This window comes from Xiphophorus maculatus, chromosome 2, assembly GCF_002775205.1.
Source record: "Xiphophorus maculatus strain JP 163 A chromosome 2, X_maculatus-5.0-male, whole genome shotgun sequence".
In the NCBI taxonomy this organism is placed as follows: Eukaryota; Metazoa; Chordata; class Actinopteri; order Cyprinodontiformes; family Poeciliidae; genus Xiphophorus; species Xiphophorus maculatus.
The window spans coordinates 626,160-653,359 of record NC_036444.1 but is presented as its reverse complement, the minus strand read 5'-3'; the positions used below and the strand labels follow the sequence as shown (position 1 = coordinate 653,359).

The 27,200-nt window shown below is 43.7% G+C and overlaps 1 protein-coding gene across 2 annotated transcripts in view; it reads left to right on the top strand.

The window, feature by feature from the left end:
- LOC102230338 (G1/S-specific cyclin-D2-like) overlaps nt 1-27,200 on the top strand; it is a 125,933-nt gene that overhangs the window by 57,219 nt on the left and 41,514 nt on the right. For both annotated transcript variants that reach the window (XM_023349131.1, XM_023349136.1), the window contains one exon: nt 23,144-23,188. In XM_023349131.1, coding sequence (XP_023204899.1) covers nt 23,144-23,188 — 45 coding nt within the window. The remainder of the gene's footprint in view (nt 1-23,143; nt 23,189-27,200) is intronic.

Below are 27,200 nucleotides of genomic sequence, written 5' to 3'. Positions count from 1 at the left end.
CTGAGGCGATTCTGGTTGCTGCAGCTCCGATTGGCTTCACAACTTCAACTGCATCACTCAGGATCTGTTTGAGTTTATCCATATGTTGCAGCAGACTGTTTACATGTAGGAACGTCTGAAGCTTCAGTTTCTCATGATGCATTATGGGATGCAGGAATAAAAAGGATGAGCAGGGTGGGGTCAGAGGTCAGGGAGGTCACTGACCTCTAAGACTCAGACATTAAATCACTCTGATCCCTGACTGCAAACTTTAATATGTGTGTACAAGTACTCACACTCACACACGTTCAAATGAGAACTGGAATCTTAACGATCAGAACTTCAGTTTGAACGTCTGAGGAAGAGGAGAGGATGAAGAGGCGGTGAGTTCCAGCCCGGACAGCGCCGCAGCGTTAATATTCAGCTCAGAAATACTTTATTAATCCTAAGATCCTAAACAAAACGTTGCTGCTGTGGACAGGAAAGCTCTCCTGTAGAGGTCAGCGTTGCAGCGGCTCTGATCAACCCTCTGACTGGAGACACTCTGTTGTTCCGACAGGCTGAGGAAGAGGAGGCTCTGGGTTTTCTGTTTGTTTAGGAATTTATTAAAAGTGGATATATTAACTGTTTTAACAAAGTAAATATTAGAAATATTAGATAACAGGAGTAGCACCTGTTCATGTTGGCGTTGACGTTGATGTTTATGATGTCGATGTTGACGCTGATGGTGATATCGATGATGTTGACGTTGGTGTTGACATAGATGTTGACGCTGATGTTGATGTTGACGTTTATGTTTATGATGTTGATGTTGACGTTTATGTTTATGATGTTGATGTTGACGTTGATGTTGATGCTGGCAATGATGTTGATGGCGTTGAAGTTGACGTTGATGTTGATGTTGATTTTGACATTGATGCTGATGTTGATGCTGATGTTGATGCTGATGTTGTCGCTGATGTTGATGTTGACGCTGACGTTGATGTTGATGTTGACGCTGACGTTGATGTTGGCGTTGATGTTGACATTGATGTTGATGTTGACGTTGATGTTGATATTGATGCTGACGTTGAAGTTGATGTTAAAGTTTATGTTGATGCTGACGCTGATGTTGACGTTGATGCTGACGCTGATGTTGACGTTGATGTTGATGTTGATGTTGATGTTGACGCTGACGTTGATGTTGACGTTGATGTTGATGTTGATGCTGATGTTGACGTTGATGTTGACGCTGATGGTGATGGCGTTGATGTTGACGCTGATGTTGATGTTGACGTTGATGTTGATGGCGTTGATGTTGATGCTGGCAATGATGTTGAACCTGAGTGAAGTTGGCCCCCCCACCTTCTTCAAATTAGACAAAATTGGTGTCAATCAACTCGGCTACATTTGTGCTGGTTTGTGCAGCAAAGATTTTTGTTTGTGCTGCTTCAGTTTTGAAGATATTAAGAAATGTTTTAGAGGTCATCAAAGGTCAACCAGCCCTCTTAATATCTATAAAATGATAGCTGCACAAATGAAAATCTTTGCTGCACAAACCAGCACAAACGTAGCCGAGTTGATTGACACCAATTTTGTCTAATTTGAAGAAGGTGGGGGGGCCAACTTCACTCAGGTTGATGACGATGGCGTTGAAGTTGACGTTGATGTTGATGTTGATGTTGATGCTGATGCTGATGTTGTCGCTGATGTTGATGTTGACGTTGACGTTGATGTTGACGTTGATGTTGACATTGATGTTGATGTTGACGTTGATGTTGACGTTGATGTTGATGTTGACGTTGATGTTGATGTTGATGTTGACGTTGATGTTGATGTTGATGTTGACGTTGAAGTTGATGTTAAAGTTTATGTTGATGCTGACGCTGATGTTGACGTTGATGTTGGCGTTAATGTTGATGTTGACGTTGATGTTGAAGTTGAAGTTGATGTTGAAGTTGATGTTGACGTTGATGTTGATGTTGACGTTGATGTTGACGTTGATGTTGACGTTGATGTTGACGTTGACATTGATGTTGATGTTGATGTTGATGTTGATGTTGACGTTGATGTTGATGTTGATGTTGACGTTGAAGTTGATGTTAAAGTTTATGTTGATGCTGACGCTGATGTTGACGTTGATGTTGGCGTTAATGTTGATGTTGACGTTGATGTTGAAGTTGAAGTTGATGTTGAAGTTGATGTTGACGTTGATGTTGATGTTGACGTTGATGTTGACGTTGATGTTGACGTTGATGTTGACGTTGACATTGATGTTGATGTTGATGTTGATGTTGACGTTGATGTTGATGTTGATGTTGACGTTGATGTTGATGTTGACGTTGATGTTGATGTTGACGTTGACGTTGATGTTGATGTTGACGTTGATGTTGATGTTGATGTTGACGTTGATGTTGATGTTGACGTTGATGTTGACGTTGATGCTGACATTGATGTTGACGTTGATGTTGATGTTGACGTTGATGTTGACGTTGATGTTGGCGTTAATGTTGATGTTGACGTTGATGTTGAAGTTGAAGTTGATGTTGAAGTTGATGTTGACGTTGATGTTGATGTTGACGTTGATGTTGACGTTGATGTTGACGTTGATGTTGACGTTGAAGCTGATGTTGATGTTGACATTGATGTTGACGCTCATGTTGATGTTGACGTTGATGTTGACGTTGACGTTGGCGTTTATGTTGACGTTGATGTTGACGTTGATGTTGACGCTGATGTTGATGTTGACGTTGACGTTGATGTTGACGTTGACGTTGGCGTTTATGTTGACGCTGATGTTGACGTTGATGTTGACGCTGATGTTGGCGTTGATGTTGACGTTGATGTTGACGTTGATGTTGACGCTGATGTTGATGTTGACGTTGACGTTGATGTTGACGTTGACGTTGGCGTTTATGTTGACGCTGATGTTGACGTTGATGTTGACGCTGATGTTGACGTTGATGTTGACGTTGATGCTGACGTTGATGTTGACGCTCATGTTGATGTTGACGTTGATGTTGACGTTGACGTTGGCGTTTATGTTGACGCTGATGTTGATGTTGACGTTGACGTTGATGTTGACGTTGACGTTGGCGTTTATGTTGGCGTTTATGTTGACGTTGATGTTGACGCTGATGTTGACGTTGATGTTGACGTTGACGTTGGCGTTTATGTTGACGTTGATGTTGACGTTGATGTTGACGCTGATGTTGATGTTGACGTTGACGTTGATGTTGACGTTGACGTTGACGTTGATGTTGACGCTGATGTTGGCGTTGATGTTGACGTTGATGTTGACGTTGATGTTGACGCTGATGTTGGCGTTTATGTTGACGCTGATGTTGACGTTGATGTTGACGCTGATGTTGACGTTGATGTTGACGTTGATGTTGACGTTGATGTTGACGCTGATGTTGATGTTGATGTTGACGTTGATGTTGACGTTGACGTTGATGTTGACGTTGACGTTGGCGTTTATGTTGACGCTGATGTTGACGTTGATGTTGACGCTGATGTTGACGTTGATGTTGACGTTGATGTTGACATTGATGTTGACGCTGATGTTGATGTTGATGTTGACGTTGATGTTGACGTTGACGTTGGCGTTTATGTTGACGCTGATGTTGATGTTGACGTTGACGTTGATGCTGATGTTGACGTTGATGTTGATTTTGACGTTGACGTTGACGTTGATGTTGACGTTGATGTTGGCGTTGATGTTGGCGTTGATGTTGACGTTGATGCTGATGTTGATGTTGACGTTGATGCTGACGTTGATGTTGACGTTGATGCTGACGTTGATGCTGACGTTGATGCTGACGTTGATGTTGACGTTGATGTTGGCGTTGATGCTGACGTTGATGTTGGCGTTGATGCTGACGCTGATGCTGACGTTGATGTTGACGTTGATGCTGACGTTGATGTTGACGTTGATGTTGACGTTGATGCTGACGTTGATGTTGGCGTTGATGCTGACGTTGATGCTGACGTTGATGTTGACGTTGATGTTGACGTTGATGCTGACGTTGATGTTGACGTTGATGTTGACGTTGATGTTGACGTTGATGTTGATGTTGATGTTGACGTTGATGTTGACGTTGATGTTGACGTTGATGTTGACGTTGATGCTGACGTTGATGCTGACGTTGATGTTGACGTTGATGTTGACGTTGATGCTGACGTTGATGTTGAAGTTGATGCTGACGTTGATGTTGACGTTGATGTTGACGTTGATGCTGACGTTGATGTTGACGTTGATGCTGACGTTGATGTTGACGTTGATGTTGACGTTGATGCTGACGTTGATGTTGACGTTGATGCTGACGTTGATGTTGACGTTGATGCTGACGTTGATGTTGACGTTGATGTTCACGTTGATGCTGACGTTGATGCTGACGTTGATGTTGACGTTGATGCTGACGTTGATGTTGACGTTGATGTTGACGTTGATGCTGACGTTGATGTTGACGTTGATGTTCACGTTGATGCTGACGTTGATGTTGACGTTGATGCTGACGTTGATGTTGACGTTGACGTTGATGTTGACGTTGACGTTGGCGTTTATGTTGACGCTGATGTTGACGTTGATGTTGACGCTGATGTTGGCGTTGATGTTGACGTTGATGTTGACGTTGATGTTGACGCTGATGTTGACGTTGACGTTGACGTTGATGTTGACGTTGACGTTGGCGTTTATGTTGACGCTGATGTTGACGTTGATGTTGACGCTGATGTTGACGTTGATGTTGACGTTGATGATGACGTTGATGTTGACGCTGATGTTGATGTTGATGTTGACGTTGATGTTGAAGTTGACGTTGGCGTTTATGTTGACGCTGATGTTGATGTTGACGCTGATGTTGATGTTGACGTTGATGTTGACGTTGATGTTGACGCTGATGTTGATGTTGATGTTGACGTTGATGTTGACGTTGACGTTGGCGTTTATGTTGACGCTGATGTTGATGTTGACGTTGATGTTGATGTTGGCGTTGATGTTGATGTTGACGTTGACGTTGACGTTGATGCTGATGTTGACATTGATGTTGATTTTGACGTTGACGTTGACGTTGACGTTGATGTTGACGTTGATGTTGGCGTTGATGTTGGCGTTGATGTTGACGTTGATGCTGATGTTGATGTTGACGTTGATGTTGACGTTGATGTTGATTTTGACGTTGACGTTGACGTTGATGTTGACGTTGATGTTGGCGTTGATGTTGACGTTGATGCTGATGTTGATGTTGACGTTGATGTTGACGTTGATGTTGACGTTGATGCTGACGTTGATGCTGACGTTGATGTTGACGTTGATGTTGGCGTTGATGTTGGCGTTGATGTTGACGTTGATGCTGATGTTGATGTTGACGTTGATGTTGACGTTGATGTTGATGTTGACGTTGATGTTGACGTTGATGTTGGCGTTAATGTTGATGTTGACGTTGATGTTGAAGTTGAAGTTGATGTTGAAGTTGATGTTGACGTTGATGTTGATGTTGACGTTGATGTTGACGTTGATGTTGACGTTGATGTTGACGTTGACGCTGATGTTGATGTTGACATTGATGTTGACGCTCATGTTGATGTTGACGTTGATGTTGACGTTGACGTTGGCGTTTATGTTGCCGTTGATGTTGACGTTGATGTTGACGCTGATGTTGATGTTGACGTTGACGTTGATGTTGACGTTGACGTTGGCGTTTATGTTGACGCTGATGTTGACGTTGATGTTGACGCTGATGTTGGCGTTGATGTTGACGTTGATGTTGACGTTGATGTTGACGCTGATGTTGATGTTGACGTTGACGTTGATGTTGACGTTGACGTTGGCGTTTATGTTGACGCTGATGTTGACGTTGATGTTGACGCTGATGTTGACGTTGATGTTGACGTTGATGCTGACGTTGATGTTGACGCTCATGTTGATGTTGACGTTGATGTTGACGTTGACGTTGGCGTTTATGTTGACGCTGATGTTGATGTTGACGTTGACGTTGATGTTGACGTTGACGTTGGCGTTTATGTTGACGCTGATGTTGACGTTGATGTTGACGCTGATGTTGGCGTTGATGTTGACGTTGATGTTGACGTTGATGTTGACGCTGATGTTGGCGTTTATGTTGACGCTGATGTTGACGTTGATGTTGACGCTGATGTTGACGTTGATGTTGACGTTGATGTTGACGTTGATGTTGACGCTGATGTTGATGTTGATGTTGACGTTGATGTTGACGTTGACGTTGATGTTGACGTTGACGTTGGCGTTTATGTTGACGCTGATGTTGACGTTGATGTTGACGCTGATGTTGACGTTGATGTTGACGTTGATGTTGACGTTGATGTTGACGCTGATGTTGATGTTGATGTTGACGTTGATGTTGACGTTGACGTTGGCGTTTATGTTGACGCTGATGTTGACGTTGACGTTGATGTTGATGTTGGCGTTGATGTTGATGTTGACGTTGATGTTGACGTTGATGCTGACGTTGATGCTGATGTTGACGTTGATGTTGATTTTGACGTTGACGTTGACGTTGATGTTGACGTTGATGTTGGCGTTGATGTTGGCGTTGATGTTGACGTTGATGCTGATGTTGATGTTGACGTTGATGCTGACGTTGATGTTGACGTTGATGCTGACGTTGATGCTGACGTTGATGTTGGCGTTGATGCTGACGTTGATGTTGACGTTGATGTTGACGTTGATGTTGACGTTGATGTTGACGTTGATGTTGACGTTGATGTTGACGTTGATGCTGACGTTGATGTTGACGTTGATGTTGACGTTGATGTTGACGTTGATGTTGACGTTGATGTTGACGTTGACGTTGATGCTGACGTTGATGTTGACGTTGATGTTGACGTTGATGTTGACGTTGATGTTGACGTTGATGTTGACGTTGATGCTGACGTTGATGCTGACGTTGATGTTGACGTTGATGTTGACGTTGATGCTGACGTTGATGTTGAAGTTGATGCTGACGTTGATGTTGACGTTGATGTTGACGTTGATGCTGACGTTGATGTTGACGTTGATGCTGACGTTGATGTTGACGTTGATGTTGACGTTGATGTTGACGTTGATGACGTTGATGTTGACGTTGATGCTGACGTTTGACGTTGATGCTGACGTTGATGTTGACGTTGATGCTGACGTTGATGTTGACGTTGATGCTGACGTTGATGTTGACGTTGATGCTGACGTTGATGTTGACGTTGATGTTCACGTTGATGCTGACGTTGATGTTGACGTTGATGCTGACGTTGATGTTGACGTTGACGTTGATGTTGACGTTGACGTTGGCGTTTATGTTGACGCTGATGTTGACGTTGATGTTGACGCTGATGTTGGCGTTGATGTTGACGTTGATGTTGACGTTGATGTTGACGCTGATGTTGACGTTGACGTTGACGTTGATGTTGACGTTGACGTTGGCGTTTATGTTGACGCTGATGTTGACGTTGATGTTGACGCTGATGTTGACGTTGATGTTGACGTTGATGTTGACGTTGATGTTGACGCTGATGTTGATGTTGATGTTGACGTTGATGTTGACGTTGACGTTGGCGTTTATGTTGACGCTGATGTTGATGTTGACGCTGATGTTGATGTTGACGTTGACGTTGATGTTGATGTTGGCGTTGATGTTGATGTTGACGTTGACGTTGACGTTGATGCTGATGTTGACATTGATGTTGATTTTGACGTTGACGTTGACGTTGACGTTGATGTTGACGTTGATGTTGGCGTTGATGTTGGCGTTGATGTTGACGTTGATGCTGATGTTGATGTTGACGTTGATGTTGACGTTGATGTTGATTTTGACGTTGACGTTGACGTTGACGTTGATGTTGGCGTTTATGTTGCCGTTGATGTTGACGTTGATGTTGACGCTGATGTTGATGTTGACGTTGACGTTGATGTTGATGTTGGCGTTGATGTTGATGTTGACGTTGACGTTGACGTTGATGTTGATGTTGACGTTGATGTTGACGTTGATGCTGACGTTGATGTTGACGTTGATGCTGACGTTGATGTTGACGTTGACGTTGATGTTGACGTTGACGTTGGCGTTTATGTTGACGCTGATGTTGACGTTGATGTTGACGCTGATGTTGGCGTTGATGTTGACGTTGATGTTGACGTTGATGTTGACGCTGATGTTGACGTTGACGTTGACGTTGATGTTGACGTTGACGTTGGCGTTTATGTTGACGCTGATGTTGACGTTGATGTTGACGCTGATGTTGACGTTGATGTTGACGTTGATGTTGACGTTGATGTTGACGCTGATGTTGATGTTGATGTTGACGTTGATGTTGACGTTGACGTTGGCGTTTATGTTGACGCTGATGTTGATGTTGACGCTGATGTTGATGTTGACGTTGACGTTGATGTTGATGTTGGCGTTGATGTTGATGTTGACGTTGACGTTGACGTTGATGCTGATGTTGACATTGATGTTGATTTTGACGTTGACGTTGACGTTGACGTTGATGTTGACGTTGATGTTGGCGTTGATGTTGGCGTTGATGTTGACGTTGATGCTGATGTTGATGTTGACGTTGATGTTGACGTTGATGTTGATTTTGACGTTGACGTTGACGTTGACGTTGATGTTGGCGTTTATGTTGCCGTTGATGTTGACGTTGATGTTGACGCTGATGTTGATGTTGACGTTGACGTTGATGTTGATGTTGGCGTTGATGTTGATGTTGACGTTGACGTTGACGTTGATGTTGATGTTGACGTTGATGTTGACGTTGATGTTGACGTTGACGCTGATGTTGATGTTGACATTGATGTTGACGCTCATGTTGATGTTGACGTTGATGTTGACGTTGACGTTGGCGTTTATGTTGCCGTTGATGTTGACGTTGATGTTGACGCTGATGTTGATGTTGACGTTGACGTTGATGTTGACGTTGACGTTGGCGTTTATGTTGACGCTGATGTTGACGTTGATGTTGACGCTGATGTTGGCGTTGATGTTGACGTTGATGTTGACGTTGATGTTGACGCTGATGTTGATGTTGATGTTGACGTTGATGTTGACGTTGACGTTGGCGTTTATGTTGACGCTGATGTTGATGTTGACGCTGATGTTGACGTTGATGTTGACGTTGATGCTGACGTTGATGTTGACGCTCATGTTGATGTTGACGTTGATGTTGACGTTGACGTTGGCGTTTATGTTGACGCTGATGTTGATGTTGACGTTGACGTTGATGTTGACGTTGACGTTGGCGTTTATGTTGACGCTGATGTTGACGTTGATGTTGACGCTGATGTTGGCGTTGATGTTGACGTTGATGTTGACGTTGATGTTGACGCTGATGTTGGCGTTTATGTTGACGCTGATGTTGACGTTGATGTTGACGCTGATGTTGACGTTGATGTTGACGTTGATGTTGACGTTGATGTTGACGCTGATGTTGATGTTGATGTTGACGTTGATGTTGACGTTGACGTTGATGTTGACGTTGACGTTGGCGTTTATGTTGACGCTGATGTTGACGTTGATGTTGACGCTGATGTTGACGTTGATGTTGACGTTGATGTTGACGCTGATGTTGATGTTGATGTTGACGTTGATGTTGACGTTGACGTTGGCGTTTATGTTGACGCTGATGTTGACGTTGATGTTGACGCTGATGTTGGCGTTGATGTTGACGTTGATGTTGACGTTGATGTTGATGTTGGCGTTGATGTTGATGTTGACGTTGATGTTGACGTTGATGCTGACGTTGATGCTGATGTTGACGTTGATGTTGATTTTGACGTTGACGTTGACGTTGATGTTGACGTTGATGTTGGCGTTGATGTTGGCGTTGATGTTGACGTTGATGCTGATGTTGATGTTGACGTTGATGCTGACGTTGATGTTGACGTTGATGCTGACGTTGATGCTGACGTTGATGTTGGCGTTGATGCTGACGTTGATGTTGACGTTGATGTTGACGTTGATGTTGACGTTGATGTTGACGTTGATGTTGACGTTGATGCTGACGTTGATGTTGACGTTGATGTTGACGTTGATGTTGACGTTGATGTTGACGTTGATGTTGACGTTGACGTTGATGCTGACGTTGATGTTGACGTTGATGTTGACGTTGATGTTGACGTTGATGTTGACGTTGATGTTGACGTTGATGTTGACGTTGATGCTGACGTTGATGCTGACGTTGATGTTGACGTTGATGTTGACGTTGATGCTGACGTTGATGTTGAAGTTGATGCTGACGTTGATGTTGACGTTGATGTTGACGTTGATGCTGACGTTGATGTTGACGTTGATGCTGACGTTGATGTTGACGTTGATGTTGACGTTGATGCTGACGTTGATGTTGACGTTGATGCTGACGTTGATGTTGACGTTGATGCTGACGTTGATGTTGACGTTGATGCTGACGTTGATGTTGACGTTGATGCTGACGTTGATGTTGACGTTGATGCTGACGTTGATGTTGACGTTGATGTTCACGTTGATGCTGACGTTGATGTTGACGTTGATGCTGACGTTGATGTTGACGTTGACGTTGATGTTGACGTTGACGTTGGCGTTTATGTTGACGCTGATGTTGACGTTGATGTTGACGCTGATGTTGGCGTTGATGTTGACGTTGATGTTGACGTTGATGTTGACGCTGATGTTGACGTTGACGTTGACGTTGATGTTGACGTTGACGTTGGCGTTTATGTTGACGCTGATGTTGACGTTGATGTTGACGCTGATGTTGACGTTGATGTTGACGTTGATGTTGACGTTGATGTTGACGCTGATGTTGATGTTGATGTTGACGTTGATGTTGACGTTGACGTTGGCGTTTATGTTGACGCTGATGTTGATGTTGACGCTGATGTTGATGTTGACGTTGACGTTGATGTTGATGTTGGCGTTGATGTTGATGTTGACGTTGACGTTGACGTTGATGCTGATGTTGACATTGATGTTGATTTTGACGTTGACGTTGATGTTGACGTTGATGTTGGCGTTGATGTTGGCGTTGATGTTGACGTTGATGCTGATGTTGATGTTGACGTTGATGTTGACGTTGATGTTGATTTTGACGTTGACGTTGACGTTGATGTTGACGTTGATGTTGGCGTTGATGTTGACGTTGATGCTGATGTTGATGTTGACGTTGATGTTGACGTTGATGTTGACGTTGATGCTGACGTTGATGCTGACGTTGATGTTGACGTTGATGTTGACGTTGATGTTGACGTTGATGCTGACGTTGATGCTGACGTTGATGTTGACGTTGATGCTGACGTTGATGCTGACGTTGATGCTGACGTTGATGTTGACGTTGATGTTGACGTTGATGTTGGCGTTGATGCTGACGCTGACGTTGATGTTGACGTTGATGTTGACGTTGATGCTGACGTTGATGTTGACGTTGATGTTGACGTTGATGTTGACGTCGATGTTGGCGTTGATGCTGACGCTGACGTTGATGTTGACGTTGATGTTGGCGTTGATGCTGACGTTGATGTTGACGTTGATGTTGGCGTTGATGCTGACGTTGATGCTGATGTTGATGTTGACGTTGATGTTGACGTTGATGCTGACGTTGATGTTGACGTTGATGTTGACGTTGATGCTGACGTTGATGTTGACGTTGATGTTGATGTTGACGTTGATGCTGACGTTGATGTTGACGTTGATGTTGACGTTGATGTTGACGTTGATGTTGACGTTGATGTTGACGTTGATGTTGACGTTGATGCTGACGTTGATGCTGACGTTGATGCTGACGTTGATGTTGACGCTGATGTTGACGTTGATGTTGACGCTGATGTTGGCGTTGATGTTGACGTTGATGTTGACGTTGATGTTGACGCTGATGTTGATGTTGACGTTGATGTTGACGTTGACGTTGGCGTTTATGTTGACGCTGATGTTGACGTTGATGTTGACGCTGATGTTGACGTTGATGTTGACGTTGATGTTGACATTGATGTTGACGCTGATGTTGATGTTGATGTTGACGTTGATGTTGACGTTGACGTTGGCGTTTATGTTGACGCTGATGTTGATGTTGACGCTGATGTTGATGTTGACGTTGACGTTGATGTTGATGTTGGCGTTGATGTTGATGTTGACATTGATGTTGACGTTGATGTTGACGTTGATGCTGATGTTGGCGTTTATGTTGATGCTGACGTTGATGTTGATTTTGACGTTGACGTTGACGTTGATGTTGACGTTGATGTTGGCGTTGATGTTGGCGTTGATGTTGACGTTGATGCTGATGTTGATGTTGACGTTGATGTTGACGTTGATGTTGATTTTGACGTTGACGTTGACGTTGATGCTGACGCTGACCTTGATGTTGACGTTGATGTTGACGTTGATGCTGACGTTGATGTTGACGCTGATGTTGACGTTGATGTTGGCGTTGATGTTGGCGTTGATGCTGACGTTGATGCTGACGTTGATGTTGACGTTGATGCTGACGTTGATGTTGACGTTGATGTTGGCGTTTATGTTGATGCTGACGTTGATGTTGATTTTGACGTTGACGTTGACGTTGATGTTGACGTTGATGTTGGCGTTGATGTTGGCGTTGATGTTGACGTTGATGCTGACGTTGATGTTGACGTTGATGTTGGCGTTGATGCTGACGTTGATGTTGACGTTGATGTTGACGTTGATGTTGACGTTGATGTTGACATTGATGTTGACGTTGATGTTGACGTTGACGTTGATGCTGACGTTGATGTTGACGTTGATGCTGACGTTGATGTTGACGTTGATGTTGATGTTGATGTTGACGTTGATGTTGACGTTGATGCTGACGTTGATGTTGACGTTGATGCTGGCGTTGATGCTGACGTTGATGTTGACGTTGATGCTGACGTTGATGTTGACGTTGATGTTGACGTTGATGCTGACGTTGATGTTGACGTTGATGCTGACGTTGATGTTGATGTTGATGCTGATGTTGACGTTGATGTTGACGTTGATGTTGACGTTGATGTTGACGTTGATGTTGACGTTGACGTTGATGCTGACGTTGATGTTGACGTTGATGTTGACGTTGATGTTGACGTCGATGCTGACGTTGATGTTGACGTTGATGTTGGCGTTGATGTTGACGTTGATGCTGACGTTGATGTTGACGTTGATGTTGACGTTGATGTTGACGTTGATGTTGACGTTGATGCTGACGTTGATGTTGACGTTGATGCTGACGTTGATGTTGACGTTGATGCTGACGTTGATGTTGACGTTGATGTTGACGTTGATGCTGACGTTGATGTTGACGTTGATGCTGACGTTGATGTTGATGTTGATGCTGATGTTGATGTTGACGTTGACGTTGATGCTGACGTTGACGTTGACGTTGATGCTGACGTTGATGTTGACGTTGATGCTGACGTTGATGTTGACGTTGATGCTGACGTTGATGTTGACGTTGATGCTGACGTTGATGTTGACGTTGATGCTGACGTTGATGTTGACGTTGATGTTGACGTTGATGTTGACGTTGATGTTGACGTTGATGTTGACATTGATGTTGACGTTGATGCTGACGTTGATGTTGACGTTGATGTTGACGTTGATGTTGACGTTGATGCTAACGTTGATGTTGACGTTGATGTTGATGTTGACGTTGATGTTGATGTTGACGTTGATGTTGATGCTGACGCTGACGTTGATGTCGACGTTGATGCTGACGTTGATGTTGACGTTGATGCTGACGTTGATGCTGACGTTGATGTTGATGTTGACGTTGATGCTGACGTTGATGCTGACGTTGATGTTGACGTTGATGTTGACGTTGATGTTGACGTTGATGTTGACGTTGATGTTGACATTGATGTTGACGTTGATGCTGACGTTGATGTTGACGTTGATGCTGACGCTGACGTTGATGTTGACGTTGATGCTGACGTTGATGTTGACGTTGATGTTGATGTTGATGTTGGCGTTGATGTTGACGTTGATGTTGACGCTGATGTTGACGTTGATGTTGGCGTTGATGCTGACGTTGATGTTGGCGTTGATGCTGACGCTGACGTTGATGTTGACGTTGATGTTGACCTTGATGTTGGCGTTGATGTTGATGTTGATGTTGGCGTTGATGCTGACGCTGACGTTGATGTTGACGTTGATGTTGACCTTGATGTTGGCGTTGATGTTGATGTTGATGTTGGCGTTGATGCTGACGCTGACCTTGATGTTGGCGTTGATGTTGATGTTGTCGCCTCCATCGCAGCAGGTGGCTTCAGACCAGATCTGGACGTTTTCTCCTTCTCTGAATCAGAAATCTGAACCTGTAAAACTTTTTGTTCGAAGAGTAAACTATAAATATGAAACAATGGCAACAGGAAGTGCTTTTATTTTGATAGGCTGGTCGTATCTTTGCAATGAGACAGGTAGCTTAGCGGTGAGTGATTTAATGCATCGTTTGCTTGCCGTACAGGCGGAGGGCGGTTTGTTTCCTGACCTCCGGCTCTTTGCTTCCTGTCCTGTCTCTGACCACTTCCTGTTTTACTGCTGTGAGTGCGCCGGCCAGCGCCACCCCTCCCGGCTGAACTGGTTTCAGATGAGTCTCTGTTCTCAGCTGGACTTGGTCCTTTATTGTCCCTTTGAGGGGCAACGCATAAAGATCAGCAATAATAACAAAGACAATCAATCAGTGAGTAATTCTGACTGAACCTCAACTGAAACCAAGCAGAACTAAAAGCAGCCGGCCTCTGAGAGAGAAGCAGGAAGTGAGAAATGGCCGACCTGAGATGATCTACTTTCTGCATCTCATTATTCTGGCTGATCAAGATAAATACCCACTTTTATTTCTATATTTAACTATGACTTCTCTTATGCGCTGGATTCCTCCAACCGTCATAGTGAAACTGATTTCATATTCTGACGGATCAGGAAACCAGTTCTAGATAAAAACCATTTTAAATAAGGAGGGAAATAAACGAGAGCCTTCATCAGAACCAGAACAGACTGATGCAGCTCATGTTGCTATTCTGATAAAATAATTAATAGTTTCTACCTCTGACAGGCTTTCTCAGCTGATCTCATTATTTCAGTCTCAGAGCGTTACTCTGAGTTTTACACATGAACACATACTGAAACTTTTCTGTTTTCTGTTCTCTCCAAAGCTGCTTGTACATAACAGATATGTTAGTTTATAAAAACTAGTGGTTAAAATGTTTAATGGAGTTAATTTCAGGGTCTGTAGTTAATTAATCACATGTTAATCAAACCTATATTTTGATCAAATAAGCAGGATTTTCCATTCAACGTGTTTTCCAGAGTTTCAGGAGCTCCTGATGATTCCTGGAGCTTCGTTAGAAATGGATCACAGTAATCTGAGTTATAAACGGGGAATTCCTCCACAGCAGCCATCATCAGTGAATGTTAACACAATTAATCGATACATACAAAAGTCCCAAACTAGAACCTTTGTATTCGCATGTTTCTGGTACGTCCGTAAATCTGAGGCACAGACAAGATCTGCTAACAGCAGCGATGAAGCGACTTCTCTCAGTTCACTTCTGCTTCTGACTGATCTGATTGGAAAAGACTGTTAGCATATCAGAGGCTATGCTAACATTCATGCCAGCAGAAACTCTGGAAAGATGAAAGGATAGAAAAACTTTTTGCTCCAACCTGAAGATTAAAAACTGTAAATAACTCTGATGCTCAGCTCAGGTTGACATTTATCCAATAACTTAGCAGCAAAAGGGGGTTAGAATTGAAATATTGCTGATTTTGTTGAAAGTTTTTAATTATAATTAAAATTTTGATTAATTAAAAACAGTCAAATGAGCCATTTATAACTCAAAGTCCAGGAAAACATGTTTCTGTTTCTATGTCGTCATTTTGAGCAAGAGGACACGAACCAAAGCCAGATTTCCAGCCTGTCACTATTGATGGATTAGAAATCATATTGATCATTTTAACGATGGTGTTTGACAAAATCTAATGTCTGCTATGGGTTCTCACAGCTGCTGGCTATATGATGTTTAATGTTTTTATGATGTAAAGCACTTTGAACTGCCGTATTGCTGAAATGTGCTATGCCAAAAACTGATCGATTGATTGAGTGATTGATCTTACCAGCGATGATAACGTGAACAGAATGTAAATCATTTCAGCATTCGGATGTTAATAATGAAAGCCTTTGTGACTCGTTAGCATCCAGCTAACCACTCATCCGAACTTCTCTGGAGAAAATGATTCTTTGGTTTCAAATTCGCCTGAGATGTTCTGAGACGATTTCTGATTCTGGATTTGCAGCTTTCAGGCCCAAGTTGCCGTGTTTGTACGTCGTGCCTGTTGATTCGCTGAGCTGAGTCCCCACAGCGGCTCGGAGCCGAGCGGTTCCCACAGGGAGCCACAACACCGGCCGTTTCCGCTGCGTGTGGCTGCAGATGTTCCACCGTGTGTCTGCATGCAGGAGGAATCCCCCAGGCCGTCTCCACTCACTGAACATGGGCCTCTTGTTATTTGCATGCAGCGTGTGTGTGTGTGTGTGTGTGTGTGTGTGTGTGTGTGTGTGTGTGTGTGTGTGTGTGTGTGTGTGTGTGTGTGTGTGTGTGTGTGTGTGTGTGTGTGTGTGTGTGTGTGTGTGTGTGTGAGCGCAGGCTCTGAATGAGCCCCAGCTGCCCCGCTGGTCGCCGCTGGACAGCTGATGAATGAACAGGATGAAACAAACTGCTGGGTGATGCGGCGGCGTTTCGTCTCCCATCTGGCCTGGCGGAGGCGCGCGCCCTGTTGATGCAACACACAAATATTTAAAACATGGAAGGTCATCAGGTTTGCTCACACTCTCATCAGGAACTCCCAGCAGAACCAGAGGAGTCGGGACGGAGAGCAGTCAGCTTTGGTGGCAACAAGTGGGGGAGGGGCGTCCAGCGTTGAGGCTGAACCTACCATGACTCAGCAGAAATGAGTCTGATCAGTGAAGCAGGAAGAACACCTGCTGGAAACACTAAGCTGACTTCAACTTCCACTATCTGGTTGAAAACCACATTTTCATTTAATCTGTTTTATTTTGCATTTGATTGATAAACAGATCAAATTTAATCTGGCTTCCAGAAATATAGAACTACATATGATAGATGTCACTGTCTCTTTCCTAAGCAGGTTTCTGTGGCTTCGTGTTGGTTCTTGGGTCTTTTTTGGTTCTTGGGTCTTTTTTGGTTCTTGGGTCTTTTTTGGTTCTTGGGTCTTTTTTGGTTCTTGGGTCTTTTTTGGTTCTTGGGTCTTTTGTAAAGTTCAGTATTTTCCAGCACAAAGACGCGACTCTGTTGCCTTCAGTTGTTACAAATATTAAACATGACTTCATAGAAATCTAACTTTACATTTTGACTCCTTGGAACTGAAATCTTTCCTTCCTTCGCTGAAGTTTTTCAGAACCGTATGCTGTAAGCCCACAGCATGATGCTTCCCACTGCCAAGCTTCGCTGTTGCCATGGTGATTCAGAACTGTCCTTCCTCCAGACACGGTGTGTTCAGTGACATCCAGAGAGTTCAGCTCTGGTCTCGTCTTGAAGGTTCTGGATCAAAACTCCAACGTTTCTCACCGGATCATCAGAAGTCTGGGAATGCAGCTGGAACTTTAACTATTAGCAACTTTTATAACTTTGTAGAACCAAACCCTGGTAACTAAGTAGCCAACTGGTTAAACTGGATTTCATTGAGTTGTTTCAGAGTAAAGGGGGCAGAGCTTTCTTCTTGTTATATATGGATGATGATTTGTGGATTTCTCTTCATGCGGCGTCGGTGCGGCCCGGCCCGGTCTGCAACTGTTTCATCCACAGATGTTCAGGTTTTATGCCCAAAATAAGCAAAAGTAGAACGGAGACTAGAGTCTGAGCTCAGTTCTTGTTTTGGGGACTTTGTCAGTTTTTGTGTCCAGCGTGTTTTAGCACCTGAAATCATTTGACTCTAAAGTTTACCGGATTTTAATGGTCCTCTGCCTGCGCCTTCATTAGGAACCTTCATGTAGTTTTGGGTGATTGGCCTTTTGGAGCAGAGCATCTCTGAATCCTCCTGGCAGTAAAATGTCCACTGACTGATAAAGAATCCAGAGAGGAGTCAGTTCCTTCATCGGTTGTTCTCAGTACCAGAACTTCACATGGCGCTAATTGTGACGCTGCTTTTCTTCTAATCATGTTTCTGGCTGAAGAGTTTTACGGTTCTGAAGGATTCATTTCACCGTCAGTCGGCCCAGTCAGCGGTTCCGGAGACTGGTCATCCAGATCTCAGCCTTCCTTCATGTCAAGTCTTGTTCACAGATTTCTCTGTTGAACGAAACTCCAAGTTTTTTTGCAGAAATGTATGCATTTTTCTACAGTATATCCAAAATATTCCAAAGAAATATTAAGATTAAAGCGATTATTTATAGAATAGAATAGAATAGAATAGAATAGAAGTACTTTATTCATCCCTGCAGGGAAATTATTTTGCAGTTACAGCAGCATAGAGACAAGACACAATAACAACCACCACTGAGTAGCAGTTGTAGATAAATAAGAATAAAATATAACATGCTGTCAATATAAAAGCAGCTTAGAGCAGTCCTTGCAAAGATTCAAAATGCAGAACAGAATGTATATGTAAATATATGTACAGCAGTGTGCCACAGTGCATTGTGTGAAATCGGACTGATTAGTGCAGAACAATGATTTAGCTTTTATTGTACAGTGAGATGGCATGTGGCAGGAAGGATTTCCTGTATCTGTCCCTACGACAGCGGAGCTGGAGCAGCCTATGTGAGAAGGAGCTCCGCTGTCTGTCCACTATGTGGTGGAGAGGCTGCTGTTTATTGTCCATCATAGACAGAACCTTCTTCAGTGTCCTCCTCTCCACCACAGTTTCCAGGGACTCCAGCCTTAGTCCCAGTACAGAGCCAGCTTTCCTGATGATTTTGTCTAGTCTATTAGAGTCACTGGCTCTGATGCTGCTTCCCCAACACACAGCAGCAAAGAAGATGGCGCCGGCAACAACACTGTGATAAAAGGTCTCCAACATCTTGCTGCACACATTGAAGGATCTCAGCTTCCTTAAAAAATAGAGTCTGCTCATCCCCTTCCTGCACACAGCGTCAGTGTTAGATGCCCAGTCCAGTCTGTTGCCGATTACAACTCCCAGGTATTTGTAATCCTCCACCTCCTCCACCACTTCCCCTTTGACCTTTAGTGGCCGTGAAGGTATCTTCTTCCTTCTGAAGTCAATCACCATCTCTCCGGTCTTACTAATGTTGAGCCTCAGGTGATTCTGGTCAGACCACTCCACAAAGCCGTCCACCAGTGTCCTGTACTCCCCCTCCCCTCCATCCCCTATACACCCGACAACTGCTGAGTCATCAGAAAACTTCTGTAGGTGACATGACTCAGAGTTGTACTGGAAATCAGTGGTGTACAGGGTGAAGAGAAAGGGAGAAAGCACAGTTCCCTGTGGAGCTCCTACGTCACTGACCACCACATCAGACAGGACACTGCCCAGACGGACAAACTGTGGCCTGCCTGTCAAGTAGTCAGTAACCCAGGAGATCACTGAGCTATGAAAAGTAAACTGTGCATCAACAGGGATCAAAATATTCACACCTCCATCTTCTGACTGCTGCCTCTGACTCCTAATTATAAAAAATCCAACATAAAAATATTAAATGTCTGATTTTTTTTGTTACTATTTGTACTAATCCCTGATGAGCTTTATTATTAAAGTCAGATATTGAGGATGAATGGATTTGGTTTGAGTCTGCATGTATAGACAGGTGTGTGTCTCCCTCTGTGTGTGTGTGTGTGTGTGTGTGTGTGTGTGTCTCCCTCTGTGTGTGTGTGTGTGTGTCTCCCTCTGTGTGTGTGTGTGTGTCCCTGTGTGTGTGTGTGTGTGTCTCCCTCTGTGTGTGTGCAGTTCCTGTGTGGGGAGCTCCGGCCGTCCTGTGAACAGTGTCTGGTCTTATCTCTTGTGTTTTATGTTTCTGGCAGCCGGGGCCACAAGCGGCCCTTTGTGGCCCTTTGTGGCCCTTTGTGGCCCCGGCTCTGCCTGCAGATCCACCAGTGCAGCTGTTCACCACTGCTGCTCATATCTGGCTGTGAGGGACGCATTCATGTAGCGTCGCTGTGGGGCACGGCTGAAAATCTGAATGCGAGGGATTCGTACGTGATGCATATCTGCAGAGAGACGACGGAATACGAGCTTCATGTCCGGCGGATTTCTGGCCGAGCCATCCGCTCAACAGACTTTGAGATAAAGAAGCAACTGTAGAGGAGCGTTTTGATGACATCACAGATCCTGGTTCTGGTTCTGGTCTGATCAGAAGACCCCTCGGTTATTCTGCCGTTAATCCTGTTGAAAATCAAAGCTGCAGATATTCTGATATTTAGTCATGATAAATGTGTCTGGACGATAAATCGTCCCAGAAGTTATTGTGATAAACGATAATATTGTTATTTTGAGAACAGTTTCAAGTAATTTAATGATAATGGATAATAATTCAAGAAAATTCTGAGCAGAAACAAGAAATACAATGAATTATGAAGTCTTTAAAAATGTTTAGTTGAGATCAAAGACTTTTATCATCCAGTTTCTGGTAGAAAGAGAAAAACAATAAATAATGCAATTTAAAATGATTGAATTTGTTTTAATTTATCATGCAATGAATTGATTTTTTTCTTTATTGCGAGGCCTAATGACATTATTTTCTCTTGAAGTTCTTCATGTCCGGTTCTCTTCTGGGGGGAAAGTTTTAGAAAACTTTCATAAACGTCTTTGAACCAGGAATGAAGCGCCGTCCTCATGTGTGGACGGGGTTAAAGTCTGCCCACCTCTGAGCCCAGCTGAGGCTCCTCAGCAGGATTTAAAGCTCGAACTGGAATCAGGAGCTGGAATGTTAGACGTCATCATGCGGCATTCAGGAACAAAGAGATTCTTTTAACGGCTCTTTACTCTGAACCAAAGGACTCCGGTCTCGGTTAGCAGAGCCGTTCTTTGTTGAGACTCCGGCGGCCATTGTTGCTGCTGCTCTTACTGCAGTCTGACTGCGAACACAAGGAAATAAATCTGATTTCAGCAAAAAGTTGGAATTGAGTCTCCAGACCTGCTGTGTGAACCCAGCCTAATTTTACACATAAATAATAATTTGTTTTATGAAAGTTATTAAAAACCCAGATCATCCTAAAAGATTCTGTGGTTTGGTTTTGTCTCAGCTTCTTTGTGACGATCCTCCAAGGTCTTTATCCCGCTTTAATCATCCGCATTGAGTGAAACTTGGGAACATCTGTGCAAGCAGAGAGGAAGAGGAGCCATTCTTCAGCAGCAAACCGTCACAAAGGAGACGGCGGAGCCTGCCAGTCATCGGCCCTGAAAAGACCAGCGCAGCGCCCAACAAACGGCAGACGCTCCAAAGAGCTTCCTGAGGGGAAAGCTGTTTGCCCTCTCTTTGTTCTGACTCTCGGATCACAGAGCCCGTCAGAATGAGGAGATTAGGGACCGAACGGGCCAGGGCCCGACCCGCGCCGCTGCCTTTGTTAACATCCACCTGGAGCAGGTAGAGCTGCAGCTGTTTCTACCTGGAGGAGCTGATGAGGGCTGTGTTGTTCACACGGGGAGATTCCCATCGCTGCAGGAGCTGCACCCGGAGCAAACACAGAGAGAGAGGAAACAGGAAGTGAGGCGCTGCCACGGACCAACTGCATGATGGGATTCCGCCAGGCTGGTTTGGATCCAGTTCCAGACCAAAGCAAAGGTCCAGCTGGAGTTATTCTCCTGGCGTTGAGCAGTGAGCCGGTGACGGCTGGGATAACGGCGGCCATGTTGGGTCTGAAGTCTTCCTCACCTGGACCCATTTCACACAATCCAAGACAAAAATCCTCCGTGTTCCCACAAAATCCAGTCCGTGTTTTCACAACGATTGGCTTTGCTGCTTTCCCGATTCAACGGATCGGAACTGGAACAGAACTGGAGTGGATCTGAACCGGATCGTAACCGGAGCGCCGCTCACAGCTAATGGGACGGAAAAACTCTGAGGAGGAAACAAAATATAATTTATGTTTAACTCAAACCTTTTTTGAGATTCAGGCATTTTAACATGTTCAGTTTTGATCTGCAGGTTGTTTATTGTGAAAAAGTTTTAATTTAAACCTAAAAACTCACTGAGCTGAACTCTTTCACTGACAAACCTCAAAATATGGAAAAGAATATTTAGGTTTCAACATAATCTCTTTCCTGTGCAATGTGGAACATGTTTTATGATTTTCCAAGTTTGGATTATATTGAAACAATAAAAATGAGGTTTTTGTTAATAAATGAAAACTTCTTGATTTCTATTTTTTTCTCCAACTGATTAATTTGACTGAAATTATTTTTTTTTAGTTATCAGTGAGATTTTGTTGCTAAAATTAAAAGATACATTAATTAAGGATGCAATCCCACCAGCCCTGTTCAATCTGCTTTTACCAAACTCCAATTAGTTTTTCTACAAACTGGTTCTGTTGGTGAGGTGTGAACACTAATCGACCTCTGACCTCTGGTCCTCCAAACCTCGGTCTGGGTTCAGTTGAAGTAAACTCTGGTTCGGTTTGAATGACAAGCAGACCAAAGTCCGCTCCAAAAGCAGGAAGTGGACTACATCGCAGGGCATTCTGGGTAAATACAACCAAAGCTAACGTGTTAGCCTAGCGCTAGCAGCAGAAATGGCTCCTGATCTTCAGCCAAAGACTAAAGAGAAATCCTCCAACTCTAAAATCTGACGCCTCCATCTTGTTTCCATCTGGTGAAGAAGGAAGTTGCTCTCAGTGTCGTCAGAGGTTTTTGTGTTGTTTCCTTCAGTGGTTCTTGGTGTAGCGCCCCCACAGGCCAGGAGGGGAACAGGTTGGTTTGACTCAGAACCACAGCAGCTGGAGGTGGAGCAGATTTTGGTTTCTATAGAACTGTATCTACCAGAGTATTGTGGGGGGGAGACTGTCCTTTTTTTAGCTGCTCGTTAAATCTATGTATTTAGGTAACATTTTCCACATAATCAGATTGAGATGTTTTCTATTTGAGCCATAAAGTCAGAGAAATCTTTCGGAGAACTCGTTTTCTCGTGGATGTTTGTCAACTTTCTGCTCAGAGGCGTTTAAACTGGTTCTCCAGCAGGATGCTAGAAGAACTCTGATTTATGTTGATTTCCACATCCTGAGCATGTTCCTCTGTTTGTCTTCCAGGAACAACGAGGCTGGCAGAGAAACGGTGATAGGAGTTGTTTTCAGGTATGACTTGTTTTATTAGAGAGGCGCCAATCCGATCAGCAGATTCTGATTCGATTGGCGCACCTCTGTTTATAATGTTTCAGCTCTCTGGTTGTTCCGTATATTTGTAATGTTTCAGCTCTCTGGTTGTTCCGTATCTTTGTAATGTTTCAGCTCTCTGGTTGTTCCGTATATTTGTAATGTTTCAGCTCTCTGGTTGTTCCGTATCTTTGTAATGTTTCAGCTCTCTGGTTGTTCCGTATCTTTGTAATGTTTCAGCTCTCTGGTTGTTCCGTATATTTGTAATGTTTCAGCTCTCTGGTTGTTCCGTATCTTTGTAATGTTTCAGCTCTCTGGTTGTTCCGTATATTTGTAATGTTTCAGCTCTCTGGTTGTTCCGTATCTTTGTAATGTTTCAGCTCTCTGGTTGTTCCGTATCTTTGTAATGTTTCAGCTCTCTGGTTGTTCCGTATCTTTGTAATGTTTCAGCTCTCTGAGGACATGAAGGCTTCAGTTTTGCAAGGTTTTGGTCGTATTTGAGATTCAGACGCGGTTCTGGTGCCGCCGGTTCTGTTTGGATTGAAAGCGCCTCTTGTGACTCCTCAGTTTCAGCCCGGTGTGTGTTCAGAGGCAGCAGTGGAAATGCTTGCTCTGATTTCAGAACTGAAAGTTTGGTTGGCGTTAGGATGGAGGTGCAGTTCTGGTGCTGACTGTGGTTTCAGAAGCGCCGGTTCTGGTCGTGTAGAGGCTGCAGTGCGGCTCAGCTCCGTCCTCAGCAGGTTGGGCTCTGATCAGTCAGGTAAAGGTCAGCACAGACTGCAGTATTGACCTGATTTCAGTATCACAGTGATGTGATACCACTATTGTGTCTTTCTCTACCATCGAAACCCCAGCAGCTCAGATTCCTGTAAACGCTGCAGGTGATTTCTCTCCTGCAGCGTTTCGCTCTCATTCACATTATGAAACAGAGATGATTTAGCTATTAATAGACTGATATAAAATCAGTCTGTGCTCCTCTGCTCTCTCTAAACTGCAACAGCTCGTGTTTTCTGTGTTTGTTTGTCTCAGTAAATGAAACAAAAATGAAAATAGATGGATGATTAATATTCTTTGTAACTGAAATTTTATTTAGGAAGCAAGTTTGCACCACTTCTGTTTTTCCAGCTCAGAGTTGACCAATCAGAGAGCTCCTGGTCAACAGGTGTATCTGTTGATCATGCACACCTGGTCAACATCATCCTGTAGACGAGACACAGGCAGCCATGTTGGATTGTGGTTCTCATGGAGATTTCCAGGCAGATCGTCTCATTGGGCCGAGCGCCGTTTCCCACAATGCACCAAGTCATCACTGTAGATAGATTTTAGCTAGAAAAATAGGAATAATCCTTCAGATTATGGCTGAAATGATTAATCAAATCAATCATTTTGAAAAATTATTGAAATAATTGTCAACTAATTTAGTAATTGATTAATGAAGTGTGTGTGTGTCAAGAGCATAGAGACTCAAAAATAAGACATTTGTAAAATAAAAAAACATATATATATATGTATGTACTGTATGTATGTATATAAACAAATATTTTATTTATGTAGTCATTTATTTGTCAATATTAAAAAGCACTTTTAGCACCAAAGTGTTGTACAGAAGTCAATAACTAAACTATTTCTAATTAAAGAAAACAATATCATAAAATACTGTAACAATTGCAACATTTTTTAATTGATTGACCTTTTTGTTTATGTGTTTCTTTGCCTGAATGGACAGATCTGGCTCTTTGCTTGTTTACCTGATATTTATATGAAATATTAGTTTTTTTGTTTTGCTTTTTCTTTGAATAAATAAACAAGGAGTCATAATGTAAAAGATGAGATATTAATGGCGGAGCGTTAAAAGGCGTTGCTACTTCCTGTCTCATGGTGTCACAGCCACCATCTTGTTTTCCGTCGACAGAAAACCTCATAAACTCTCCAGCGTTTATTGCCCGAGTTCTGCTTCCTGCTTCATGAAGACGAAGAGATTCAGATCCTCAGAGCAGCGATGTGACGTTCTGAAAGACGTTCCTTCTGAGATTCTGACTGCCGTTGCATTAATAAGCCAGTATCTGCAACATTCATCCCCTCTCAGCCACAGACGTTCTTCTGATGCCAGGAATGCGCGACAGCTCGTCAACGCTGGCTGGGGTCAAAGGTCAGCTGAGAGGACGGGCCGTTCTGCCACTTCCTCAGAGCGGCAACCAGTCTGTGGTGCTGCAGAGGCAACACAGACAGCAGCAACAGGTTGCTGGTTCATTTAAAGTTGCTGGTTCAGAGCAACAGGTTGCTGCTTCATTTAGAGTTGCCCAGCTTCAGATTGCATTGCCTTTGTGTGTGTTGATCTGCAGCTTCTCGGTTGCTCCCTCCATCTTGGATTTATCCGCTCCTCTTCTTCGCTGGTTCGGCTGCTAACAATAGATTAGCTTCTTCTGACAGCATTTTGTGTTTCCAGTAAATTTCTTCTTCTGGTTCTCATTGATCAAAATTTATAAAGATTATTTCTATCTTTGAATTGCTGTATTTTATTTGGATTAATGGAGTTTATGAATAAAATGGTTTCTACATCAGAAGGGGAGAATCGCTGATTTCCTCCATGTTTCCGTTGGGAAGATGAGCTCTGCCAGTTATTAATAACTGACTTAGACTTTTCCTGCTGTCAGAAATGATCCATACATACAAGTTTTATAAAAATATTCATCCAGTCTGGATGTTTTAACCCTTTAATTGATTTTATGCCTGAAGTTGGAACCACTAAGATTTAACTTTTTGAAAAAAGCCTCTGTAACTTCAGAACATTTCATGAAAGGTGTGTGAGTGAGCAGAAATCTACTGGTGCCGGTTCTGTTTCAGTCACTCAGTTCCTCCAGCTTCGCGTTGCAGAACCAGAACGCAGACTGACTCTAAATGTTTGAATCAAAGCAAACCTCCAGGTCTAGATCAACGCAAACAGAATAAAAAACATTCAGAAAATCTCAGGATGAAACCTTCCAGGGCAGGAAAACATTTCCTACTTCCTGTGTTTCGTCATCTCTGGCCCTCCATGCTCTCCAGAAACTTTCTCAGTCCTGATCTTCATCTCCTTGGCAACAGCAACCTGTTTGGGATGTAGACTTCACAGACAGACGAAGTAAAGTAGAACAGGAAGCATCCTGCATCACTTCCTGTGGAGAGCTCGATGCATTCAGAGATTAATGCAAAAACTTATGGAAATATTTCCTGAACGGATTGTTTCTCCGTTTGATCTGATCCGTTCTGAGAGGATCGCTTGGGTAAAATGGCCGTTGTAATTTAAACTGCTGGGAAACGTCTGGGTGGCAGAGCATTATTGGAGCAATGGCTCCGTGTGACGCCAGCGGCTCTGTGATTGGTCCAGAGCGAGGCGGGTCAGCGGTCCGGTCCGGTCAGAGTGCTGGACCTCCGGGAGGCGGAGGCCCACATACCACCTGAGCTAACTAGCGCTGTTGGTTTTGTTCCAGGATTGTCCTGATTTAGCTCCATCCAGCTTCCCACAGCATGATGCTGCCACCACCATGTTTCACTGTTTGCCTGGCAGCATGTTTTCTGTTTCTCCTAGAAGGCAAATTAAACGAATTTCAGAACATCTGGATTTACACTGAGAATAATTTCTGCACAGCTGGAGTAAAAATCCTTTCTATGTTCATAAGTTTGGACAGTTTTGCTTCAGTTTTGCTTCTAAGTTTGACAGGAAGTGCAGCAGGAAGCGGTCAGCCAGAGCGCTTCCTGCCTGATCAGAGTCTGATCCCAACCTTTCGTAGATTCGTCTGTCAGGAGGAGAAGCTGTGACCAAACGTTTTCCTCTCTCTGCTGTAACTTTGGTTTGTAGTTTTCTGCTGCCTCCCCTCCACTTTCCCACCGTCTGTCAGCCAGAAGCAGAGCAGCGCCGTTCCCTCCCAGCGCGCAGCCTGCAGGCCGTCAGACGCTGCAGAGTAAATACAGCTCAGATTTTCTCATTACTTCAGACATTATTTTTAGTTTGCCA